At 46.5% G+C, this 25,015-nt stretch overlaps 1 protein-coding gene across 3 annotated transcripts in view; it reads left to right on the top strand.

The window, feature by feature from the left end:
• LOC139265923 (aminopeptidase Q-like) overlaps positions 1–25,015 on the top strand; it is a 352,506-nt gene that overhangs the window by 173,499 nt on the left and 153,992 nt on the right. For all 3 annotated transcript variants that reach the window (XM_070883537.1, XM_070883528.1, XM_070883519.1), the window contains exons 7-9: positions 8,425–8,568; positions 18,321–18,386; positions 18,556–18,621. In XM_070883537.1, the coding sequence (XP_070739638.1) occupies positions 8,425–8,568; positions 18,321–18,386; positions 18,556–18,621 (276 nt within the window). The remainder of the gene's footprint in view (positions 1–8,424; positions 8,569–18,320; positions 18,387–18,555; positions 18,622–25,015) is intronic.

Raw genomic sequence — 25,015 nt, 5'->3', positions numbered from 1 at the left:
TTTTGATGATTGGAGGGCAGTGCTCTGCGGCGGGGATAGGTTGGTGGAGGACTTACAGATGTTAAGCGTGAGGCCCATGCTTTCATATGCCTCAGTGAATACATTGACTATATCCTGGAGTTCAGCCTCAGAATGTGCGCAGGCGCAGGCATCGTCCGCGTACTGCAGCTCAACGATAGAGGTTGGTGTGATCTTGGACCTGGCCTGGAGGTGGCGTAGGTTAAACAGCTTCCCACTGCTTCTGGAGTTTAATTCCACTCCAGCGGGGAGCTTGTTGATTGTGAGGTGGAGCATGGCTGGCAGCGAGGAAGCATGGTGGGTTTACAGGGAACATCGCTCATACCTCCAGATCTCTGAATCACAATGCGTTAGAAGGCTGTGCTTCTGAAAAGAAGTGCTGACAGAGATATGCCAGCTCCTACATACAGACCTACAGCCCAACAGGACTGCACTGCCCAACGACGTGAAGGTGACTGTGGCGATGGCCTTCTATGCCTCCGGCTCCTTCCAAGCAGCAATAGGGGACATATACAGCATCTTTCAGCGCGCTGCACATTGCTGCATTCGCCAGGTTACAAGGGCACTGTATGCACGCAGAATGGACTTCATAAAGTTCCCAATGAGCAGGGCCAGAATGCGAGGGCTTTAGGGTTTGGAAGAATTGTAGGCTTCCCCAAGGTTCAAAGTGCCATTGACTTCACACACGTGGCCTTGTGAGCACCATCACACAATGCAGAGGTATTCAGAAACCGAAAGGGCTACTACTCCCTAAATGTGCAGCTGGTCTGTGACCACAAGCAATGCATCCTCGTAATCAATGCCTGCTATCTACGGAGTGCACATGATGCTTTCATCTTTCACAAATATTTCAGCGACGAAGACAAGGGCAGGGCTGGCTGATTGGAGACAAAGGTTGGAGACCTGGCTCATGAATCCCCTCCGGAACCCCGCCTCAGAAGCCGAACAGCGCGACAATGACAACCATACAGCCACCCGCAACATCATCAAACAGACAATTGGCATGCTCAAGCAGTGCTTCTGATGCCTGGACCATTCTGGAGGCAGACTTTAATACTCCCCTCAACAGGCCTCCAAATTCATTGTGGTTTACTGCATAACTTAGCCATCATGAGGATTCAGGTATTGCCAATGGGGATTGCAGGACCACCTCAGGAGGAGGAAAGCGAGGAAGACGAGTCTGGCCAGGAACCCATTGCGGATCCACCATAACCACAGGGGAGGCAGCGTGGAGATGCTGTTGCAGCAATAGCCTTACGTCGCCAGCTCATCATTGACCCATTTGCTTGAATGGGGAAGGTGGGGTTGCAGCTTTGACTCACGGATCTGTGCCACCATGACAGCTCATCTACACTGAAATCTGCAATGAGACACAAGACACCAATGGCAAAGATCCAAGAAATATTTTTATTAACATCAATAACAAACAATGCCCTCCCCAATAACTCAAAATGATACAATGATTAAACCAAAACTAACCAAACACAAAATTGCTTCCTGCAACAAGTAAATGCAAAATAATCAATTTCTTAACATACAACTATTTACAATGTGAACAATTCTACATAAATGCATGAGCTTAACCTTGTGGCAGCCCATAATGGCTCTTAGCCACACAGATCCCCCCCACTTCCCGTCAGCTCCCTCACAGGCCATGGCTGGTGATCTCGAGCAGCGACAGTGGCGTTCCAGACGATGTGGCGCAGCAGTCTGTAGCCAGGCCTTCCAGGCCAAGAGCTGGTCCAGGGTGTCCTCATATGCTGTTTGCATTTTCTGTCCCCCCAACACAGTAGCCCTCTCGCATCATTGGCAGAAGCAGTCACTGGTGGCTGGGGTGTCAACCGCGTATGGTGCATGGTTGGCAAGTCAGTGGTGGGAACCGGAATGCTGTCATCCTTAGGAAGGACAGCACCTTCCATTTCCTGGTAGCCACTGACTCTCCGACAGGGCTGGGCCTCAGCATCTGGAGCACGATATGTCTCCACAACTTGCTGGTCTGCTTCGGCACCGTCCCTTCCCCATTGGACAGTCAGGACGCAGAGAGGATGAAGCAGTCATCGACCGCATTATATCGCCAAGATGAAGTATAGCTTGTGCCTGCGATGCGCTCAAGGCTGCGACATTATCAAGAGCACGCGCCACACACTGTGGAACACCACTGTCGCTGCTGGAGGCCACCAGGCTCTGTGTGTGAGCAATGATGGCCTCGCTGGGGTCCTGAGTTGCATTGACAATCCGTGACGCTGCCTCCGCAACAGTCGCAGTGAGCTTGTTGATGCTCTCTGGGATCCATCCCAATGCATCCATCGGCTCATGGTGCATTGCTGTGTTTTCCCTGGACATTTCCACCAACTCCAGTTCCATGTCTGCCCGTCGTTGAGCAAACTGACTTTGCCGACTCACCCTCCGGAGTGCTGGCCTCCGAGATTGTCCTCTTGCACTGCGTTGCTGTTGGCAACTGGGGCCAGGAGCCTCCGAAGACTCAAACACCTCAAAAATCTCATTGGCGACAAATGAGAAATGTTGGGTCTGTGGCTCAGTTATATTGGTTGTGTCCACAGCTTCATCATCATCGCCATGGCCTGAGGTTGATACGTCCCGGGAAGTCTGCGCGATTGTGCCTGATCTTCTGCAAGCAAAAAACTACATACATGTGGTTAGCAGCAGGGGAGGGGACAGGTGACATGAGGAAAGTGGTACTGCACATGTTCATTTGAAGGCCCGCTTACACTTTAATATACGTTTCAATGCAGTCTCTTCAGGTGCCCTATCCATTTACATACCCTCACTAACCGAAGGGGGCTCAGTATCGTCCCCGGCAACTGCCCGAGCTGCGACTCCAACAAGGGCCGAGACTCGTTCCTCGACATCAGTAAGTTGCAGTATTTGAGGCAGCCCCAGCCTGCGTACAGCTGCTCCCTCCTGTTCTGGGAATGCTACGACTGCAAAAGGAAAAATAGGAAGGGTTCAGAAAGAGTTTCTCTCCTGTTGTGGCACATATGCCTACCACAGTACAATCGGTGAGACTGTGTAAATGTTCCAGTGACTTTCGTTCACTCTGTTTGGATGTTGCATGAGCTTTGTGAGCAATTGCTAAATTGCTCGGAGTTTAAAGGGATGTGACATGGGGGCTACAGGTGATCTTTCTGAAAGCCATAGCAGCAATAGGAGTGTATTGCGAGGAAGGATGTAAATTAGTGAGTTTATGTGCATCGATCATTAGAAGGCAATGAGTGCAGAAGTAAGCCTTCATCTTTCTTATCATTGTGCAACCCACCCACAGACAGCAAGACTTTTGAGAGGGACCATATGCATGAAAGACTTCACATAGTGCCTGTGAGTTATGTTAGAAGGAAAGGAGGCATACATAAATGTCAATGGTACTCACCCTGACGAATCTGGTAAGGTCGTTGAATTTTTTTCGATATTGTATCCCAGTTCTGGTCTGGTTCCCCCAGCATCATGGAGTGAGGACCACCTCCTCTCCATTGAGTGGACTAAGGCCTCACTCACCTCATTACTGAACTTTGCATGCGCAAAATGTCCGTCTCCTTTAACGACGCAAGTTTTGGCTCGGAGGCACGAAGTCTGTTGTACAACACCTGACTTAACACCAATGCTCCTCCAACTTTTATTTTCGCTGAAACTTGCAATCAAAAGCGCAAACTATTTTCAGATGCTAACTTTAACGCCCCACCACGAATAACACTCCGAAATCCAAAAAGCCCAAAATCCAGCCCTTAATCTTGCCAACATTGAACTGAAGGAACTTTTGTCTCATCCAAGTCTTGAAATCAGAGAGGTGATTTGAGAGTATGGCAACAGCCTTTGGGTCAATGGAGGAGACAGCAAGATAGAGCTGACTTTTCACATGAAAAATGACCACTTGATTCTGGATAAAGTTGCCAAGGAGTAGAAGGTAGATAGTGAAGAAAAGGGAGCCAACAGTGGTCCCCTGGGAGACAGCAGAGGTGATCATCATTATCGTCCATCATAGGCAGTCCCTCGAAATCGAGGAAGACTAGCTTCTACTCTAAAAGTGAGTTCTCAGGTGGCTGTCCAGTCCAATATGGGAATTACAATCTCTGTCACAGGTGGGGCAGACAGTGGTTGAAGGAAAGGGTGAGTGGGGAGCTTAGTTTGCTCCTTCCGCATGCTCCTTCCGCTGTCTGCATTTGGTTTCTGCATGCTCTCGGTGACGAGATTCGAAGTGCTCAAACCCCTCCTGGATGCTCTTCCTCCACTTTGGATGTTCTTGGGCCAGGGATTCCCAGGTGTTGGTGGGGATGTTACACATGATCAATGAGGCTCTGAGGGTGTCCTTGAAGCGTTTCCTCTGCCCATCTGGGGCTCGCTTGCCGTGTAGGAGTTCCGAGTAGAGCGCTTGGTTAGGGAGTCTCGTGTCAGGCATGCGGATGATGTGGCCTGCCCAACGGAGCTGATCAATTGTGATCAGTTCTTTGGTGCTGGGGATGTTGGCCTGATCGCGAATACTGATGTTGGTGCATCTGTCCTCCCAGGGGATTTGCAGGATCTTGCGGAGGCAGCGCTGGTGGTATTTCCCCAGCGCTTTGAGGTGTCTACTGTATATAGTCCACGTCTCTGATCCATATAGGAGGGCAGGTATCAATATTGCCCTGTAGACCATAAGCTTGATGCCAGACTTGAGGTCCTGGCCTTCAAACACTCTCTTCCTCAGGCGACCGAAAGCTGCGCTGGCTCACTGGAGACAGTGTTGGACCTCGTCGTCGATGTCTGCCCTTGCTGATAGTAGACTCCAGAGGTATGGAAAATGGTCCAGGTTGTCCAAGGCCACGCCATAGATTTTGATGACTGGGTGGCAGTGCTGGGTGGCGGGGTCAGGTTGGTGGAGGACCTTTGTCTTACAGATGTTTGGTGTAAGGCCCATGCTTTCGTACACCTCGGTGAAGAAGTTGGTGAAGGTGATCAAGTGAGCAGAGGAGGAGAAGAATTCGGATTCACCGTCTCCTGACATACAACAAGATTGCACACTTGAAGCTGTCATTTTCCATCAATTAACTTTAATAAGCAGAAAATCATGGGCTGGGAATGCACAACTTTGTGCTGTGCACTCCTGGGCCACGAGTTCACTGACCTCGGCCGGTCCAGTAGGCCAGGGTCAATGGCGGATCCCAACCTCGCTGCTGGCTCCAGCTTGCTGTCCAAAATGATTTTCTGTGATTGGGCTTATTAAGCCCATCCAGCACATTTCCCAGCCCAATTGAAGGAAGCCGGTCCTTCAATTGGACCAGGAAATGTGCAGGGGGCTAAATCAGTGTGGGTGGTGCCAACCTGGTGCATCATGTGTCAGCCAAGGTGTACAGTGTCAAGTGAAGTAAATGTGGCCATGGTGAGACCATCCTTGGAGTTCTGGGCAGTAATTTAGTCAGGTACTGATGCCCTGAGTCCTGTGCAGCATTAGGTGATTACGGAGAAGGTTGGTGTTGTTGTTGGTGATGCTGGTGTGCCTGGTGATGCTGGTGTTGTGATTGATTGTGGTAGGATTCTGAGGACGAAGGTAAGATTTTTTCAAGGGCACCAATGCTGATGGAATATATGGCAGCTGATGACAAAAGTGATCTGTCAATGGTGAGAGAGGTTGCTCCAATGAGGTGACACTGGATAGAGAGTTCACTGCAAACACTTCAAACCTCCATAAAGCTGAAAAGAGTATTCCAAATCCTGAAGGCTCCAGCTCCTTTGATTGGAAATTGAACAGTTGTGAAATGGTAGCCTTTATGCCTTTTCTGCAACTGTCAACTAGTCAAACCAATCCAGAGTTGTTGAGAACCCGACACACTTACCTGATGTGATACCCGAGGGACATGAACCTCATAAAAAAACTTGGAAAAATCCTTTGGACCTGGTAACATGCTGCTTAAATAGCTTTAAGCAGCTTATTAACTAGCACAATTGCCTGACATGTCGCATAGTGCCGGGTCTGCAATCCACTTTGGAGATTCACAACGAAGTGGGTTCAGAGCAGACTTCAACCGCACTGTCAATCACAACCATTCTGACAGCGGACCCACCTGCAAAATCACACTCACAGGGCTGGTAAGATTCCGGCCTTAGTGTGTATGCCAGGAATGGATGCATTGGAATATTTACCCCCTAGTGCCTGTAGTACCTCCACCTCTGTAACATTGCCTATCTCCACCTCTGCCTCAGCTCATCCGCTGCTGAAGCCCTCATCCATGCCTTTGTTATCTCTAGATTTGACTATTCCAATGCACTCTTGGTTGGTCTCCCACCTTCTACCCTACGTAAACTAGAGGTGATCCATAACTCGGCTGCCCGTGTCCTAACTCACACCAAGTCCCACTCATCCATCAGCCCTGTGTTCGCTGACCTACATTGGCTTCCAACAACTCTTCGATTTCAAAATTCTCATCCTTATTTTCAAATTCCTTCATGGCCTCATCCCTCCCTAGCTCTGTAATCTCCTCCAGCCCCACAATGCCCCGAGATGTCTGCGCTCCTCGAATTTTGCCCTCCTGAGCATCCCTGATTATAATCACTCAACCATTGGTGGCTGTGACTTCTGTTGCCTAGGCCCCAAGCTCTGGAACTCCCTGCCTAAACCTCTCCGCCTCTCTACCTTTCTTTCCTCCCTCAAGATGCTCCTTAAAACCTACCTCTTTGACTAAGCTTTTGGTCACCTGCGCTAATTTCTACATATGTGGCTCGGTGTCAAATTTTTATCACATAATATTCCTGTGAGGCGCCTTGGGATGTTTCACTATGTTAAAGGTGCTATATAAATTCAAGTTGTTGTAGTGAATCAGTGAAGAATGGAACCAGGAAAACAGTCGACCATGGAGTGAAATCTGAAACAGACTCACAGTAAAAGTAATCAGTTGTTCATTAATTAACTTATTTTAAAAGCAGGTGGAAAAACATGTGGTTTAGACTAGGTTTCATGGTTACAGAGATTAGTACAGGGGAAGATAATGAAATGCTCCTTTATTGCAAGTGTGCCATGATTACTGGGTTTTTTTCATTTCTCCCCAATTGTAACTTGAGTTCCTAGGAAGTGCATGTTCCAAAACCATGATTTTATTAGCAGGTTGAAAATAATTATGAAAAACTGACATTTAACCCGTCTTTTAATAAAATAGGAAAGTATGGCTTTATGAGATTAGATTATTTTTTCAACAGGTTTTGTGTAACTGAAGCGGATTCACAACAAAAGTAATTACAACTGTGTCAATTAACTCATTTAAAAGCTCGAGCAAGAAAAATATCTGACCAGGACTGGGATTCATGGTTAGAGAGGAAAGTGCATGTGAAGATAATTAAATACTCCATGTATCAAGTTAGGGCTTATTTTCCTCTCTCTAACCACCAACCAACAGTGCCCTGGTGCAAGGCAGGCGAAGATACCCAAAATTGTAAAAATTAAATATACAAAACAAGAAGCCAGTTATGAACAGTGAGGGATGTCATCGATAATCTGGAATTTGGATTAATTTTGTTTGAGGTCAGCAACAATCTATGCAGAACTTTGATATTGTGGGCTGGAAATTCCGTTGCGCCCATTTGGGGCAATAAGCTTTGAAATCTCCGAAAAGCATCACCGAGCGATAATCCTTTTTTGCCTGTGGAACTTCCGCTTTAGTGCTCCAAGAGGGAAGTGGAGCGCTAAGTCTAGCGCTAACCTCTTCTCTTAGGGAGCTAAAGTGTGTGTGCGGGGCGGTAGCGGTAGAGTGCTGAAGAATGTGCGGTGTTTCCGGCATCAGAGGCTCCTTCCCACGCTTAAAGGGAAGGGCCAATGGTTTACAACATTCTTCTACTTAGTTGTGTGGCGAGGCGACCTGCACAACAGCCATTACAGCCCCAATCACTCTCAGATAGTGGAGGGCTTAAACATCAATGAGGCGCCAAAATCTTTCTGCAGGCACCAGACTGGTGAGAAGAATAAAGTTTGGCCTGCATGAACACCACTGCCTTTAATTATCGCTCCCCAAGTGGCCAGCCAAGATGACAACGTCTCCTTTTGCTGCCGTTGTGGATGCCCGGTGATACAGCCGGGGGTGTGAGCAAATTTCACATCCGGAGCGGTAACAGGGCACTGTGCACTTGATGATGTCATGACCTACAAGGCACTAGAGACTGAGGCAGTAAGTGTTAGCGCCAGTGCAAAACCAGCAGGCAAATTCGTGGGTGTCGCTGAATTCGCCATGCCCGGTCAGTAAACCCTTAGCGCCTCGTTACCACCCCCCACAGGTGTTAATGGGATTTGCAAAGAAGCTAAATTTCTCCCCCTAAATGAGTGAGGTAGATTCCCAGAATAGGGTAAATTTTACGCGTTTATGGAAGGAGTAGGCTATTTAGTATCTCACTCAAATATAGTGAACTAATTGCTGTACTGCTTTATTTCAGGATGATACACATGTACGTACTTGGATCAACCAGGTGCGTTACAGTGATGCAGACTTTTATTCACATTCAGTGTCGATGAAGGAAGAAGCTGTTAAAACACCTGATCAAATTATGCTAATGTTTAACGACATCACTTACAGCAAGGTAAATTTTATAACAAATGTAGAGGACGCAATTGGGTTTCAGTTCAGATATGGCGATTAATTATCATTGAATGTTTTGATGGAGCAGTCTAAGTGCACACATTTATCATCAGGATATACTGTTCAAATAATAATAAAGCAATAAGACATGGGTTGCAGATGGGATTCTCTTGGTTTTTATTTGTTAAATAAAAGAATGAAGCTGATTCATTTATGAAAGGCATAATGTTAACATAAAAAAACGTACATCAGGTCAGTCAGCATCTGTAGAGAGGAAAAGATAGGCTAATATTTCAGACAGAGTGCCCAGGAGAGAAATGTTTGGCGGTGAGGGCAGGATTATTTTGGCCAAAGGGAGAAAACAGGCACTAAATGGGTGCTGTGCTAATAAGACACACCTGTTTGAAAGTCTGAATTTAGCACACAATTTTGGTCCTAATTGCTGAATATGATAATTTGAACTTGCTTGGATGTGCTAAACCAGAAACTTACAGGTTTCAAGCATCATCATCATAGGCAGTCCCTCAAAATCGGGAAGATTTGCTTCCACTCTAAGAGTGAGTTCTTAGCTGACTGAAAAATCCAATACGGGAATTGCAGTCTCTGTTATAGGTGAGACAGACGGTGGTTGAAGGAAAGGGTGGGTGGGGAGTCTGGTTTGCTGCACGCTCCTTCCGCTGCCTGCGCTTGTTTTCTGCATGCTCTCGGCGACGAGACTCGAGGTGCTCAGCTCCCTCCCGGATGCTCTTCCTCCACTTAGGGTGGTCTTTGGCCAGGGGCTCCCAGGTGGGGATGTTGCATTTTGTCAAGGAGGCTTTGAAGGTGTCCTTAAAACATTTCCTCTACTCATCTGGGGCTCACTTGCCGTGTAGGAGTTCCAAGTAGAGCGCTTGTTTAAGGAGTCTTGTGTCAGGCTTGTGAACAACGTGGCTCGCCCAACGGAGCTGGTCGAGTGTGGTCAGTGCTTCGATGCTGAGGATGTTGGCCTGGTCGAGGACGCTAATGTTGGTGCGTCTGTCCTCCCAGGGGATTTGCAGGATTTTGTAGAGACATCGTTGGTGGTATTTCTCCAGCGATTATAGGTGTCTACTGCATATGGTCCAAAAAGGAGGCAGACAAAAAGAAGGAAACTATAGACCAGTTAGGCTAACATCTGTAGTTGGAAAAATGTTGGAGACCATTATTAAAGAAGCACTAAAGTTTTGAGCCCAATAAACACATAAATTCCCCCCCACCAAGCTAGAGAGCTTATAAACACATTTCCTGTCATTGTATCTGTTTAGAAACTCTGGTAAAGTTACAACCAGATTTTCAGGTGCACAGGCAACTGAAACACATTCAAAACAGCTGCTTCAGGAAGCATTGAAGACGTTCTCATGCTATGAATTCAGACAGACATTCTCCAGTGCATTTGAGCAGTAAAAATGTCTTCATTGCCGACTCTACTCCTGCTTATCAATATCATGGAGGAGGAGAAAATGAGGATGAGGACCACAGACATAAGGCCTGGAGAGTGAACCACCACCAGTGAAGACAGACCCCCTCCCCACCACCGCCACACACATAAGTACCTGGCCCAGAGAGTGTACAGGCCTCAACTGATATTCGAGGAGATGTCTGAGGGGCTATCTGTGCAATGGCTGAGTTTTACAAAGGAGGCCTTCGACCGAGTCTGCAAAATCCTCCACTATGAGTTAAAGCCCAAATCCACAAGTAGCAGAGACCTGACTGTAGAAATTGTCATGTATGTACCTTCATGTAACTGTAACCTTCATGTAACAACACTGCATACTGTATACACCTAAGAAATGCACACCTTGACCACAGGGGGTGAACTTGTGGGAGACACTCCTCACCTGGTCACCCAGGTATATAAAGGGAGGTCCCACACAGGGTCATCACTTCTTGGTCCTGTGAATAAAGGTTAGGTCACAGAGTGACTTTGTCTGCAGAATGTGCCTTGTGTGAATTATGGTAGTGTGTAAGGACACAACATTTGGCGACGAGAAACGGGAATCAACGACTCACGAGAATAGCCACCGGTAACACAGAGGAACGGTACTGTGTTGGTGAGGACTGGGACGATTTCATTGAGAGGCTCCAGCAGAGCTTTGTCACGAAGGACTGGCTGGGAGATGCAGCGGCTGACAAGCGAAGGGAGCATCTACTGACCAGCTGTGGACCTAAGACGTATGCGCTGATGAAAGACCTGCTCGCACCCGAGAAGCCGATGGACAAAACCTTTGAGGAGCTCACCAAACTGATTTGGTGAGCACCTCAAACCGGCGAGCAGTATACGCATGGCCCGATACCAATTCTATACACACCAACGTCGGGAAGGACAGAACATACTGGACTTTGTTGTGGACCTTCGGCGCTTGGCCAGCATCTGTAAGTTCACAGATGCCTGCAGGGGGGAGATGTTACGGGATTTCTTCATTGAGGGCAGGCATGCCGGAATTTTCAGAATGCTAATTGAGACAAAGGACTTGACCTTGGAAGTGGCGGCGTTGATGGCTCAGACATTCATGGCTGGGGAGGAGGAAACCAAGATTATATACGCAAGCAACTCTGCTCCCAACGTGGCAATGGAGCAGGAAGATAACATTATAAACGCGACTCAGAACCCCGCAGGCAGGCAAGGGCAATTCGACACCACGCAGGCAGTAACAGACTCTAGAATGGGTCATCAACAGAGATAATGGCAGGTTGAACGGACATTTACACCATCACAAGGGACAATACGTCCCGGGATGGGGCCATTGACACCCATTAACAGAGTGCTCAAGAGTAATCAAAGAGACAATCAGAGAGGAATGCCTGGTAACAGCCCTTTTGTTCACAACAATCTCAGCTCATGCTGGAGGTGTGGGGGCAGACATGCTGCAAAAACCTGCAGGTTCCAACAATTTATCTGTAGAAATTGTAACTTCAGTGGACATTTAGCCAGAATGTGCAGGAAGCCTGCAGCGAGGCTAATTTATGAGGCAGGTGAACCACAAGAGGGGTCTGCAAGGTAGGTTGATGCTTGGGACAAAGCAATGGACGCTGAAGTTCAGCGGGTTTATGTGGCAAACATCGACAGCTCATATACAAAACGCCACCTATGATGATGAAAGTCCTATTCAACGGCATCCCGGTACATATGGAGCTGCACACAGGGGCCAGCCAGTCACTTATGAGTGTCCAACAATTCGAGAAACTATGGCCACTCAGAGCTAGCAGACCCAAACTAGAACGCATTGACACGCAATTACAGACGTACACCAAAGAGATCATCCCAGTGCTAGGCAATGCAATGTTAGTAGTCACACATAATGGATCAGAGAACTGGCTGCCACTCTGGATTGTCCCGGGAAATGGCTCTGCGCTTTTGGGGAGGAGCTGGCTAGCTGAGATGAACTGGAAATGGGGGGATGTGCACGCCATTTCATCTGTGGAGCGAAGTTCATGCTCACAGGTCCTACAGAAATTTGAGTCACTATTTCAACCTGGTGTCGGGACTTTCAAAGGTACCAAAGTAGTGATACGCATCACCCCGGACGCCAGACCAGTGCACCACAAAGCCAGAGCTGTGCCGTATGTGATGCGGGAGAAAATTGAGAGTGAGTCGGACAGGTTGCAAAGAGAGGGCATAATTTCGCCCGTTGAATTCAGCGACTGGGCAAGCCCCATCGTCCCTGTCCTAAAAACGGATGGCTCGGTCAGGATCTGTGGCGACTACAAGGCCACTATCAATCGAGTGTCACTACAAGACCAATACCGGCTTCTGAGAGCAGAGGATTCTTTTGCCACGCTGACAGGCTGCAAGCTGTTCACCAAGTTGAACCTCACTTCGGCCTACGTGACCCAAGAACTGTCCGAAGAATCCAAGCTACTGACCACCATCACCACGCACAAGGGGCTGTTTGTCTACAACAGGTGTCTGTTTGGCATTCGTTCAACAGCCGCTATCTTTCAAAGGAACATGGAAAGCCTGCTCACATTCATCCCCGGAACAATCGTATTTCAGGACGACATCCTTATCACGGGTCTAGGCACCGAGGAACACCTCCACAACCTGGAGGAGGTGCTACGCCGACTGGACCGGGTCGGCCTGCAACTAAAGAAGTCCAAGTGTGTTTTTTCGGCCCCAGTGGTCAAGTCTTTGGGCAGGAGGATTGCCGCAGACGGGATCCGGCCTCCCAAATCCAAAATGGAGGCGATTCGTCATGCGTCCAGGCCCGGCAACACATCGGAGTTGGTTCATTTCTGGGACTCTTGAACTATTTCGGGAACTCTTTGCCGAACTCAAGCACATTGTTGGAGCCGCTACACGTGCTCCTGCATAAGGGTTGCGATTGGTTTTGCGGGGACTGTCAGGAATGGGCGTTCAATCGGGCGCGGAACCTGCTTTGTTCTAATAAGCTGTTGACCCTGTACAACCCCTGTAAGAAATTGGTTTTGACATGTGATGCATCATCCTATGGGGTTGGGTGCGTGTTGCAGCAGAGCAATGATGAGGGCCAACTCCAACCTGTGGCTTATGTCTCCAGGTCGCTCTCCCAAGCAGAAAGGGGATATGGGATGGTTGAAAAGGAAGCACTCGCATGTGTCTACGGGGGTAAAAAAGATGCACTAGTACCCTTTTGGCAGAAAGTTCGAGTTAGAAACAGACCACAACCCGTTAACATCCCTGTTGTCAGATAGCAAAGCTGTCAATGCCAATGCATCAGCTCGCATACAGCGATGGGCTCTCACGCTGGCTGCATATGACTACACCATCCGGCACCGGCCCGGTACTGAAAATTGCGCTGACGCGCTCAGCAGGCTTCCACCTGCCACCACTGAGGGGCAGCGGAGCATGCCCTGAGGAGGTCAAACCGTTTCACAGACGGATGGATGAGCTCTCCATCCAAGCCGACTGCCTACTATAGGGCAGCCGGGTAGTCATGTCTCAGAAGGAAAGGGAAGCATTCATCAGGGAACTCTACAGCGATCACCCAGGCGTTGCCCGGTCACATGTATGCTGGCTGGGAATTAACTCAGACCCGGAACACTGTGTTCGCAGGTGCATGACATGTGCCCAGCTGGGCAATGCCCCCAGAGAGACCCCACTCAGCCCATGGCCCTAGCCCACCAGGCCATGGTCACGTATTCACGTAGGCTACGCGGGCCCATTCATGGGAAAAATGTTTCTCATTGTGATTGATGCGTACTCGAAATGGATCGAGTGCATTATATTGAATTCGTGCACGACATCCACCACTGTGGAGTCTCTGTGTGCGGTCTTTGCGACCCACGGCTTGCCGGACATCCTGGTTAGCGACAGCAGCCCGTGTTTCATCAGCTATGAATTCCGGGAGTTCATGTCGGGTAATGGCATCAAACATGTCAGGACAGCACCGTTCAAGCCGGCTTCCAATGGCCAGGCAGAATGTGCGGTCCAAATCTTAAAACAAGGCATGCTCCGGATTCAAGAACGCTCCCTTCAATGCCGACTATCGCGCTTCCTGCTGGCCTATAGGTCCCGACTGCATTCGCTCATGGGAGTCCCGCCCGCGGAACTACTCATGAAACATACACTAAAAACTCGGCTGACCCTCATTCATCCACTCCTGTCAGACATTGTTGAGGGCAAGCACCAGTCCCAAAATGAGTGCCACAACCGTAACTCAAAGGGGAGATGTATAGAAATCACTGACCCTGTATTTTTTCTTAATCACGCTTTGGGGCCCAAGTGGCTTGAGGGTACTGTAATTGGCAAAGAGGGGAATAGGGTCATAGTGGTCAGACTGAACAATGGACAGATATGCCACAAGCATCTGGACCAAGTTAAAAAAAAAGTTCAGCATGGACACTGAGGAACCTGAGGAAGATCATGAGATGCTGCCCACACCACCACCAGTGAATGAGCAACAAGAACTCTCAGCAGCATGCACAGTCCCTGCGGCCAGCCCGGACGAGCCGGAATCACCATGGAGGACAGAGACGTATGCCAAGGCTCAACAACCAGAGTCCCAACTGCGGCGCTCCACGAGAGAATGTTGACGGCCTGAAAGACTTAATCTTTGACCCCACAAGATGTTGGGGGGAGGTGATGTCATGTATGTAACTGTAACCTTCATGTAACAACACTGCATACTGTTTACACGTGATAAATGCACACCTTGACCACAGGGGGTGAACTTGTGGGAGACACTCCTCACCTGGTCACCCAGGTATATAAAGGGAGGTCCTATGCAGGGTCATCACTTCTTGGTCCTGTGAATAAAGGTTAGGTCACAGAGTGACTTTGTCTGCAGAATGTGCCTCGTGTGAATTTATGGGAGTGTGTAAGGACACAACAGAAATGAAGCTCCACGGCCCTCATCATTTACAGGTTTGGATTCTTCAGATCATCATGAAATCCTTCTCACTCAAGAAATAAACACAATATCAAGGATGGTCAGCTTTGATCATTTATACTCTGAGCAACCTAGCTTATATATTTCAGGAAACATTTCTTTTCAAACTGAAGAAAGCAAAGACTTTCTTGCATCACAATATGCTAATATACAACCCTTGAATTATAGCAGGTACATGATGGAAATTAAACCTGTTAGCGTGAATGTTTTCTCGGAAGAGTCACTCAACACTCAGAGTCTGTTCCAACGTCAAAACGGCATTTTATTACGCCGGCGGGGAGGAAGCCTCTGGTCTAGATCCAGGCACCTCTCTCCACCGAACAAAGAAATTCATCGATATTTATATGTTTTACAATAGTTCATTACAGTTACTCAGCCCACTTCAGCTGGACACAATCCAATCATAACGATTATAGATTACATATAGGTTTCTTTAACCCAATAGAATCCCCTGTTACCTCAGGGGCTGTATGTTCGGTTCTTATCAGCTCGGACTGATTAATGACCTCGTTATGTGAGGCAGGCCTCCCTTATCTCTGTTCCTCGGGGCTCTGCTGTGTGAAGCCCTTGATTAAGGACATTCCATACCAGGTACTATAATAGGTCGTTATAGTTATCTTGTCTCAAGCGGATAATCCAAGGCATTCCCGGTAGTGGGCCTCACAGGGTCATTGCTCGGTCAGCCTCAGTCAACAGTTCATTGCTTGACTAACTGAGTTCCCATCATGCTTGGGCAGCCATTTTATATGTGGCTATTTTAAACCTATATGAGTTTAGATATATTCAGCAGGTGCCTAATGCCTAGTGTTTTGATATATTCAGCAGGTGCCTAATGCCTACAACAAGACCCAAGTTGTTTTTTTAAATTCAGTACTTCAGCATTGTTAGCCTATAACCTTAACATCCCCTTATCATGTTTAACCCACTTGGCCTGCTGATGGAGAATCTTTTCCACCATAGGATGGATTGCCTACGCAATCCCCTGCTCAATCTTTGTTGCATGATGCAATATTCTGGGAATGTAGTGCCAGGTGAGCCTCCCATCACAATGCATGTGGACCTACATGCTATGAAATGTTTCCCAGTCAGAGAAAATTATGTTCGTATTCAGGCTGAGGCAAGAGAAATTCCACAAGATCAGCTATTCTGAGGCTTTTCAGCAAAACCTGTTGGGGTTAGGGGAAGTAGTCAAAGTCAGGATCCAAGGAGTCATTTCTTCACCTGCTCTCCAGAGGACTGCTGAACCAGCACATTTTGGGATCTACTTTCTTCATTTTCCAGCTGTCTCTCCCGTTCCCCTTCGTTACTTGCTTTCTACCCCATTCTTCTCTCAAAGACTCCCCATCTCTGTGAAATTCAGCCTACCTCTGAATTCCTCCAGCTTTGGCTTCGACAGGTTTGGATCTCTCCTCTGGACCACAGAATGGGCTGCCTGCTCAAATTCTTGCTATTCTCCACCATGTCCCTGTTTTACAAAATGAATTGGCAGGTTTTTCAAGCACTCTTATTGCATTCTTTTCATCCTGTGCATATTGCATTTGACTACTCTGTTGCATTGGTCGTTACGTCTTATTCCTTGATATACAATACTACATATTTATCTGTTATTGTCTCTCTATTTTGGACATATAGGGACCAATTGCACCCCCCCCCCCCATCCCCGACTGAAAGAAGGCACTCCTACCATTTTAAAACATTTTTCTCCACCCCAATCCATGGGGCGGGGAGTAGAGTGAAATTGAGCACTTTGAATTTTTGTTTCCTCCAGACGGTGTTTGGGGCGGCTGAGGGAGCGGAAGTGGGTCGGGAGTGCCGTGGAAGTCGGGCAGTGTCATAAGCGCCGCGCTGACGCATCATAACGTCTCTCCCCTTCAGTTAAAGAGGGGGGGCTGCTGTAAACTCTGCATGGGGTTTCGTCAGGCCCACTGGGCTACCAGGGAGGGTTTCGGCCGGGCCAGTGGCCCGGTACCCAAGAGGGGGTGCCAGGCTCTCTGTTGGCGGCTCGGCCAAACCCGTGGCCATCATTGTTGGACCAACCTTAGAGTCGGCCGACAAATAAAATAAAATGGTGTCCACATCAGTGCGCCCTCCCCTTTATGGGCGGACGTGCCTCCCAGGTACACACAGCTTACCGCGGGGTAAACCTGTCAATGGCACTGACTGGCGGCCGCTCCGCTCCCATGGGGCAATTACCCACGTGGGTCGGAAAGGGGGCAGCCATCGGTCGGAAGGGGGTTGGCGTGTACCTGACGGGAGGCGGCATAGGCAGCACGGAAACCCGTTCCTGCTGCTCCCAGCCCTAGGGCAATTATGGATGCATCGGCCCATCCACCTTTCCCCAGTCGGTGAGGCCTATCCACTCCAATACCGCCTCTTAGAGACCTTAATGCGCCTTAAGGAGGGGGGCGAAATTTCGACCCCTATACTTATATGTTCCCTATTTTTAGTCCTTAATAAAAAGTATCAAACTTTTAACACAAAATTAATAAAGTAAGAATTCTACAGAAATATAATAGAATGCAGGTACAACAAATAATGTTAAAGGCTAATGAAATGTTGATCTTTATCTCAAGGGGACTGGAATATAAAGCTTGGGCCCAAAATTGGTCGACATAGCACCCACTATTACCTGTGTACCGCCCGCGTACCACCCAAAAATGTGATTTTGGTCAAAAAATGCCTACATACCGCCGACATATGCTTGGCAGAATATTCATCATTGACATATCACCAAGCGGTATGAACACCGTCCGCCGTGCAGGACCACCCACATACCGCCCAAAAAGTCTGATTTTTATGGCATACCACCGACATACCACCGAAGCTACGTACCGTCCTGGGAAAGGTGGTTTTACACAACGTTAACTGGGCGAGAATGGGCGGAGTACACAGAGCCGCCGTTTTGTAAATTGGGAATTGTCAGCTAAAGCAGCACCTTTATATTTCACACAAAGGGTAGTGGAAATCTGGAATTCTCTTCTCAAAAAGCTTTTGAGGCTCAGTCAATTGAAAATTTCAAAACTGAGATTGATAGATTTTTGTTAGTCAAGGATATTAAGGGTTACAGAACCAAGGCAGGTAAATGGAATTAAGATTCAGATCAGCCATGATCTAATTAAATGGCAGAACAGGCTCGAGAGGCTGAATGGCCTCCTCCTGTTCTTGTATTCATATGTTCCTAATACTATCAATTCATTAACGTATTTTTTAACTTGATCTTTTAGCAGTCTTTTTATTTGAATTTCTTATGATATAACATTTTCATACTGTAAATGTTAAGTAATCATGCAGTGACTTGTTTATTTTTATAATGTATTACACCACAATTATATTGACACTTAAAACATTTTTCCTCTTCCTACAATAGGGTGCCTTTATAATCCGTATGATCTCCAATTTTATGACAGAGGAGCTACTTGCGAAGGGGCTCAGAGTAAGTTTAAAAACGTCTTTCCTGGTTTGAGTCCGTAAGCTCTCTATTAATTGAAATAATGATTCACAATATGATTTGAAACCATTTCAAGTGTTGTCATTTCTCTTCACACCAATTGCTTGCGTTTATTCTTTAAACATTGCTTTCAGTTTTCCTCTTTGTTTTACAGTCATACCTCAAGACCTATTCCTATTCAAATGCTGTGACAGATGACATCTGGAATCATTTGCAGATGGTGGGTGTAAATGGGCATTATGTACTATTGTACAGTTTTGCACATTAATGTGATGTATTTTTAAAAGTTACTTTTTTTGTTACTTTCCTGTTTCATAATTGGGCAAATTACAAGTTGACTGCTGGGTAAAGGTGTAAAATTAAATTGTTTTATTAAAACCTATTTTTATGTGTCGCACTCTGAGAACTCCATACTATGTGCATGAATGGAATGTTTAATTAGGTTTTTAATCAGCATCATGGTTTTGTCATCATAAGTCTCACTTCTCACCCTTCCATGATAGTGACAGCTTTATGGGCTTCATACACTTTGCCTGACCAAAAAGGTAGGGAGAGATTCAACTAATGTAATTATGTAGCCAACTGCTAGAGATACGGGAGGTACAACCTGTTGTTCTCTCATTGTGAGGAAATATTTGGGACTAAAAATGTTTTCTTGTGTACCTGGCAAAAAGGATTAATTTTGGGCCATAAACGCCCGTGCCGAATTTGCACCTGCATTACAGGCATCGCCCAAAGCAAACATTGGGCCTTTTATGTATGCAAATGAAATTTGGAAAGAGGTGACATGATAGGTTCAAGTCAGCATGGATTTGTGAAAGGGAAATCATGCTTGACAAATCTTCTGGAATTTTTTGAGGATGTTTCCAGTAGAGTGGACAAGGGAGAACCAGTTGATGTGGTGTATTTGGACTTTCAGAAGGCTTTCGACAAGGTCCCACACAAGAGATTAATGTGCAAAGTTAAAGCACATGGGATTGGGGGTAGTGTGCTGACGTGGATTGAGAACTGGTTGTCAGACAGGAAGCAAAGAGTAGGAGTAAATGGGTACTTTTCAGAATGGCAGGCAGTGACTAATGGGGTACCGCAAGGTTCTGTGCTGGGACCCCAGCTGTTTACATTGTACATTAATGATTTAGACAAGGGGATTAAATGTAGTATCCCCAAATTTGCGGATGATACTAAGTTGGGTGGCAGTGTGAGCTGCGAGGAGGATGCTATGAGGCTGCAGAGTGACTTGGATAGGTTAGGTGAGTGGGCAAATGCATGGCAGATGAAGTATAATGTGGATAAATGTGAGGTTGCCCACTTTGGTGGTAAAAACAGAGAGACAGACTATTATCTGAATGGTGACAGATTAGGAAAAGGGGAGGTGCAACGAGACCTGGGTGTCATAGTACATCAGTCATTGAAGGTTGGCATGGAGGTACGGCAGGCGGTTAAGAAAGCAAATGGCATGTTGGCCTTCATAGTGAGGGGATTTGAGTACAGGGGCAGGGAAGTGTTACTACAGTTGTACAGGGCCTTAGTGAGGCCACACCTGGAGCATCGTGTACAGTTTTGGTCTCCTAACTTGAGGAAGGACATTCTTGCTATTGAGGGAGTGCAGCGAAGGTTCACCAGACTGATTCCCGGGATGGCGGGACTGACATATCAAGAAAGACTGGATCAACTGGGCTTGAATTCACTGGAGTTCAGAAGAATGAGAGGGGATCTCATAGAAACGTTTAAAATTCTGATGGGTTTAGACAGGTTAGATGCAAGAAGAATGTTCCCAATGTTGGGGAAGTCCAGAACCAGGGGTCACAGTCTAAGGATAAGGGTAAGCCATTTAGGACCGAGATGATGAGAAACTTCTTCACCCAGAGAGTGGTGAACCTGTGGAATTCTCTACCACAGAAAGTTGTTAAGGCCAATTCAATAAATATATTCAAAAAGGAGTTAGATGTAGTCCTTACTACTCGGGAGATCAAGGGGTATGGCGAGAAAGCATGAATGGGGTACTGAAATTGCATGTTCAGCCATGAACTCATTGAATGGCGGTGCAGGCTCGAAGGGCCGAATGGCCGACTCCTGCACCTATTTTCTATGTTTCTATGTTTCGATGAAGGCAAATTTTCTGGAATTCTTTGAGGATGTAACGAACAGGGTGGATAAAGAGGAACCAGTGGATCTGGTGCATTTGGACATACAGAAGGCATTTGACAAGGTGCCACATAAAAGGTTACTGCACAAGATAAAAGCTCACAGGGTGAGAGGTAATATATTCGCATGAATAGAGGATTGGCTAAAGAACAGAAAACAGAGAGTCGGGATAAATGGTTCATTCTCGGGTTGGCAATCAGTAACGAGTGGGATGCCGCAGGGATCAGTGCTGGGACACCAACTATTTACAATCTATATTCATGACTTGGAAGAAGAGACCGAGTGTAACGTAGCCATGTTCCCGATGTTGGGGAAGTCCAGAACCAGGGATCACAGTCTAAGGATAAGGGGTCGGCCATTTAGGACCGAGATGAGAAGAAACTGCTTCACTCAGAGAATTGTGAACATGTGGAATTCTTTACCACAGAAAGTTGTTCAGGCCAGTTCGTTAGATATATTCAAAAGGGAGTTAGATGTGGCCCTTACAGCTAAAGGGATCAAGGTGTATGGATAGAAAGCAGGAATGGGGTACTGAAGTTGCATGATCAGCCATGATCATATTGAATGGTGGTGCAGGCTCGAAGGGCCGAATGGCCTACTCCTGCACCTATTTTCTATGTTTCTATGCTTGCTGACGATACAAAGATGGGAGGAAAAGCAATGTTGTGAGGAGGACACAAAAAATATGAAAAAGGACATAGACAAGCTAAGTGAGTGGGCAAAAATTTGGTAGATGGAGTATAATGTTGGAAAGTGTGAGGTCATGCACTTTGGCAGAAAAAAATCAAAAAGCAAGTAATTAGTTAAATGGAGAAAGATTACAAAGTGCTGCAGTACAGCGGGACCTGGGGGTACTTGTGCATTAAACACAAAAGGTTAGTATGCAGGTACAGCAAGTGATCAGGAAGGCCAATGGATTCTTGGCCTTTATTGCAAAGGGGATGGAGTATAAAAGCAGGGAAGTCTTGCTGCAGTTATACAGGGTATTGGTGAGGCCACACTGCGTGCAGTTTTGGTTTCTATATTTACGAAAGGATGTACTTGCTTTGGAGGCAGTTCAGAGAAGTTTCACGAGGTTGATTCTGGAGATGAGGGGGTTGGCCTATGAGGAAAGGTTGAGTAGGTTGGGCCTCTACTCATTGAAATTTAGAAGATTGAGAGGTGATCTTATCGAAACATATCAGATCATGTGGGGGTTTGACAAAGTGGATGCAGAGAGAATGTTTCCACTGATGGAGGGAGACTAGAACTAGGGGGCAGAAGGGGCCACCCATTTTAAACTGAGATAAGGAGAAATTTCTTTTCTCAGAGGGTTGTAAATCTGTGGAATTCACTGCCTCAGAGAACTGTGGAAGCTGAGACATTGAATAAATTTAAGACAGAGATAGGCAGTTTCTTAACCGATAAGGGAATAAGTGGTTATGGGGAGCGAGCAGAGGACCTGAGTCCATGATCGGATCAGCTAAGATCATATTAAATGGCGTAGCAGGTTCGAGGGCACATATGGACAACTCCTGTTCCTATTTCTTATATTCTTATATTGGCTAAAGTGGACTGGGAAAATAGACTAAAGTACGGGACAGTTGATGAGCAGTGGCAGACATGTAAGAAGATATTTTATAACTCGCATCAAAAATATATTCCAATGAGAAGGAAAGACTGTACGAGAAGGGATAACCATCCATGGCTAACTAAAGAAATAAGGGAGCGTATCAAATTGAACACAACGGCATAAAATGTGGCCAAGACTATTGGGAGGCCAGAGGATTTGGAAATTTTTAAAAGCCAGCAGAGAATGACTAAAAAAATGATTAAGTGAGGGAAGATAGATTATGAAAATAAACTAGCACGAAATATAAAAAACAGATAGTAAGAGTTTGTACAGGTACATAAAAAAGAAAAGAGTGGCTAAAGTAAATGTTGGTCCCTGGAGGATGAGATTGGAGAATTAATAATGGAGAACAGGGAAATGGCAGAGACATTGAACAAATATTTTGTATCGGTCTTCACAGTAGAAGACACTAAAAAACATCCCAATAGTGGATAATCAAGGGTCTATAGGGAAGGAGGAACTTAATACAATCACAATCACTAATGAGGTAGTACTAGGTAAAATAATGGGACTAAAGACGGACAAGTCCCTGGACGTGATGGCTTACATCCTCGGGTCTTAGAAACATAGAAACATAGAAAATAGGTGCAGGAGTAGGCCATTCGGCCCTTCTAGCCTGCACTGCCATTCAATGAGTTCATGGCTGAATATGCAACTTCAGTAACCCCTTCCTGCTTTCTCGCCATACCCCTTGAACCCCTAGTAGTAAGGACTTCATCTAACTCCATTTTGAATATATTTAGTGAATTGGCCTCAACTACTTTCTGTGGTAGAGAATTCCACAGGTTCACCACTCTCTGGGTGAAGAAGTTTCTCCTCATCTCGGTCCTAAATGGCTTACCCCTTATCCTTAGACTGTGACCCCTGGTTCTGGACTTCCCCAACATTGGGAACATTCTTCCTGCATCTAACCTGTCTAAACCCGTCAAAATTTTAAACGTTTCTATGAGGTCCCCTCTCATTCTTCTGAACTCCAGTGAATACAAGCCCAGTTGATCCAGTCTTTCTTGATAGGTCAGTCCCACCATCCCGGGAATCAGTCTGGTGAACCTTCGCTGCACTCCCTCAATAGCAAGAATGTCCTTCTTCAAGTTAGGAGACCAAAACTGTACACAATACTCCAGTGTGGCCTCATCAAGGCCCTGTACAACTGTAGCAACACCTCCCTGCCCCTGTACTCAAATCCCCTCGCTATGAAGGCCAACATGCCATTTGCTTTCTTAACCGCCTGCTGTACCTGCATGCCAACCTTCAATGACTGATGTACCATGACACCCAGGTCTCTTTGCACCTCCCCTTTTCGTAATCTGTCACCATTCAGATAATAGTCTGTCTCTCTGTTTTTACCACCAAAGTGGATAACCTCACATTTATCCACATTATACTTCATCTGCCATGCATTTGCCCACTCACCTCACCTATCCAAGTCACTCTGCAGCCTCATAGCATCCTCCTCGCAGCTCACACTGCCACCCAACTTAGTGTCATCCACAAATTTGGGGATACTACATTTAATCCCCTCGTCTAAATCATTAATGTACAGTGTAAACAGCTGGGGCCCCGGCACAGAACCTTGCGGTACCCCACTAGTCACTGCCTGCCATTCTGAAAAGTACCCATTTACTCCAACTCTTTGCTTCCTGTCTGACAACCAGTTCTCAATCCACGTCAGCACACTACCCCCAATCCCATGTGCTTTAACTTTGCACATTAATCTCTTGTGTGGGACCTTGTCGAAAGCCTTCTGAAAGTCCAAATATACCACATCAACTGGTTCTCCCTTGTCCACTCTACTGGAAACATCCTCAAAAAATTCCAGAAGATTTGTCAAGCATGATTTCCCTTTCACAAATCCATGCTGACTTGGACCTATCATGTCACCTCTTTCCAAATGCGCTGCTATGACATCCTTAATAATTGATTCCATGATTTTACCCACTACTGAGGTCAAGCTGACCGGTCTATAATTCCCTGTTTACTCTCTCGCTCCGTTTTTAAAAAGTGGGGTTACATTGGCTACCCTCCACTCGATAGGAACTGAACCAGAATCAATGGAATGTTGGAAAATGACTGTCAATGCATCCGCTATTTCCAAGGCCACCTCCTTAAGTACTCTGGGATGCAGTCCATCAGGCCCTGGGGATTTATCGGCCTTCAATCCCATCAATTTCCCCAACACAATTTCCTGACTAATAAAGATTTCCCCCAGTTCCTCCTCCTTACTAGACCCTCTGACCTCTTTTATATCCGGAAGGTTGTTTGTGTCCTCCTTAGTGAATACCGAACCAAAGTACTTGGTCAATTGGTCTGCCATTTCTTTGTTCCCCGTTATGACTTCCCCTGATTCTGACTGCAGGGGACCTACGTTTGTCTTTAGTAACCTTTTTCTCTTTACATATCTATAGAAACTTTTGCAATCCGTCTTAATGTTCCCTGCAAGCTTCTCGTACTCTATTTTCACTGCCCTAATCAAACCCTTTGTCCTCCTCTGCTGAGTTCTAAATTTCTCCCAGTCTCCGGGTTCGCAGATATTTCTGGCCAATTTGTATGCCACTTCCTTGGCTTTAATGCTATCCCTGATTTCCCTTGATAGCCACGGTTGAGCCACCTTCCCTTTTTTATTTTTACGCCAGACAGGAATGTACAATTGTTGTAGTTCATCCATGCGGTCTCTAAATGTCTGCCATTGCCCATCCACAGTCAACCCCTTAAGTATCATTCGCCAATCTATCCTAGCCAATTCACGCCTCATAGCTTCAAAGTTACCCTTCTTTAAGTTCTGGACCATGGTCTCTGAATTAACTGTTTCATTCTCCATCCTAATGCAGAATTCCACCATATTATGGTCACTCTTCCC

This window comes from Pristiophorus japonicus, chromosome 1 (assembly GCF_044704955.1).
Source record: "Pristiophorus japonicus isolate sPriJap1 chromosome 1, sPriJap1.hap1, whole genome shotgun sequence".
Classification (NCBI taxonomy): Eukaryota; Metazoa; Chordata; class Chondrichthyes; family Pristiophoridae; genus Pristiophorus; species Pristiophorus japonicus.
This window is presented reverse-complemented; position numbering and strand designations above follow the sequence as displayed.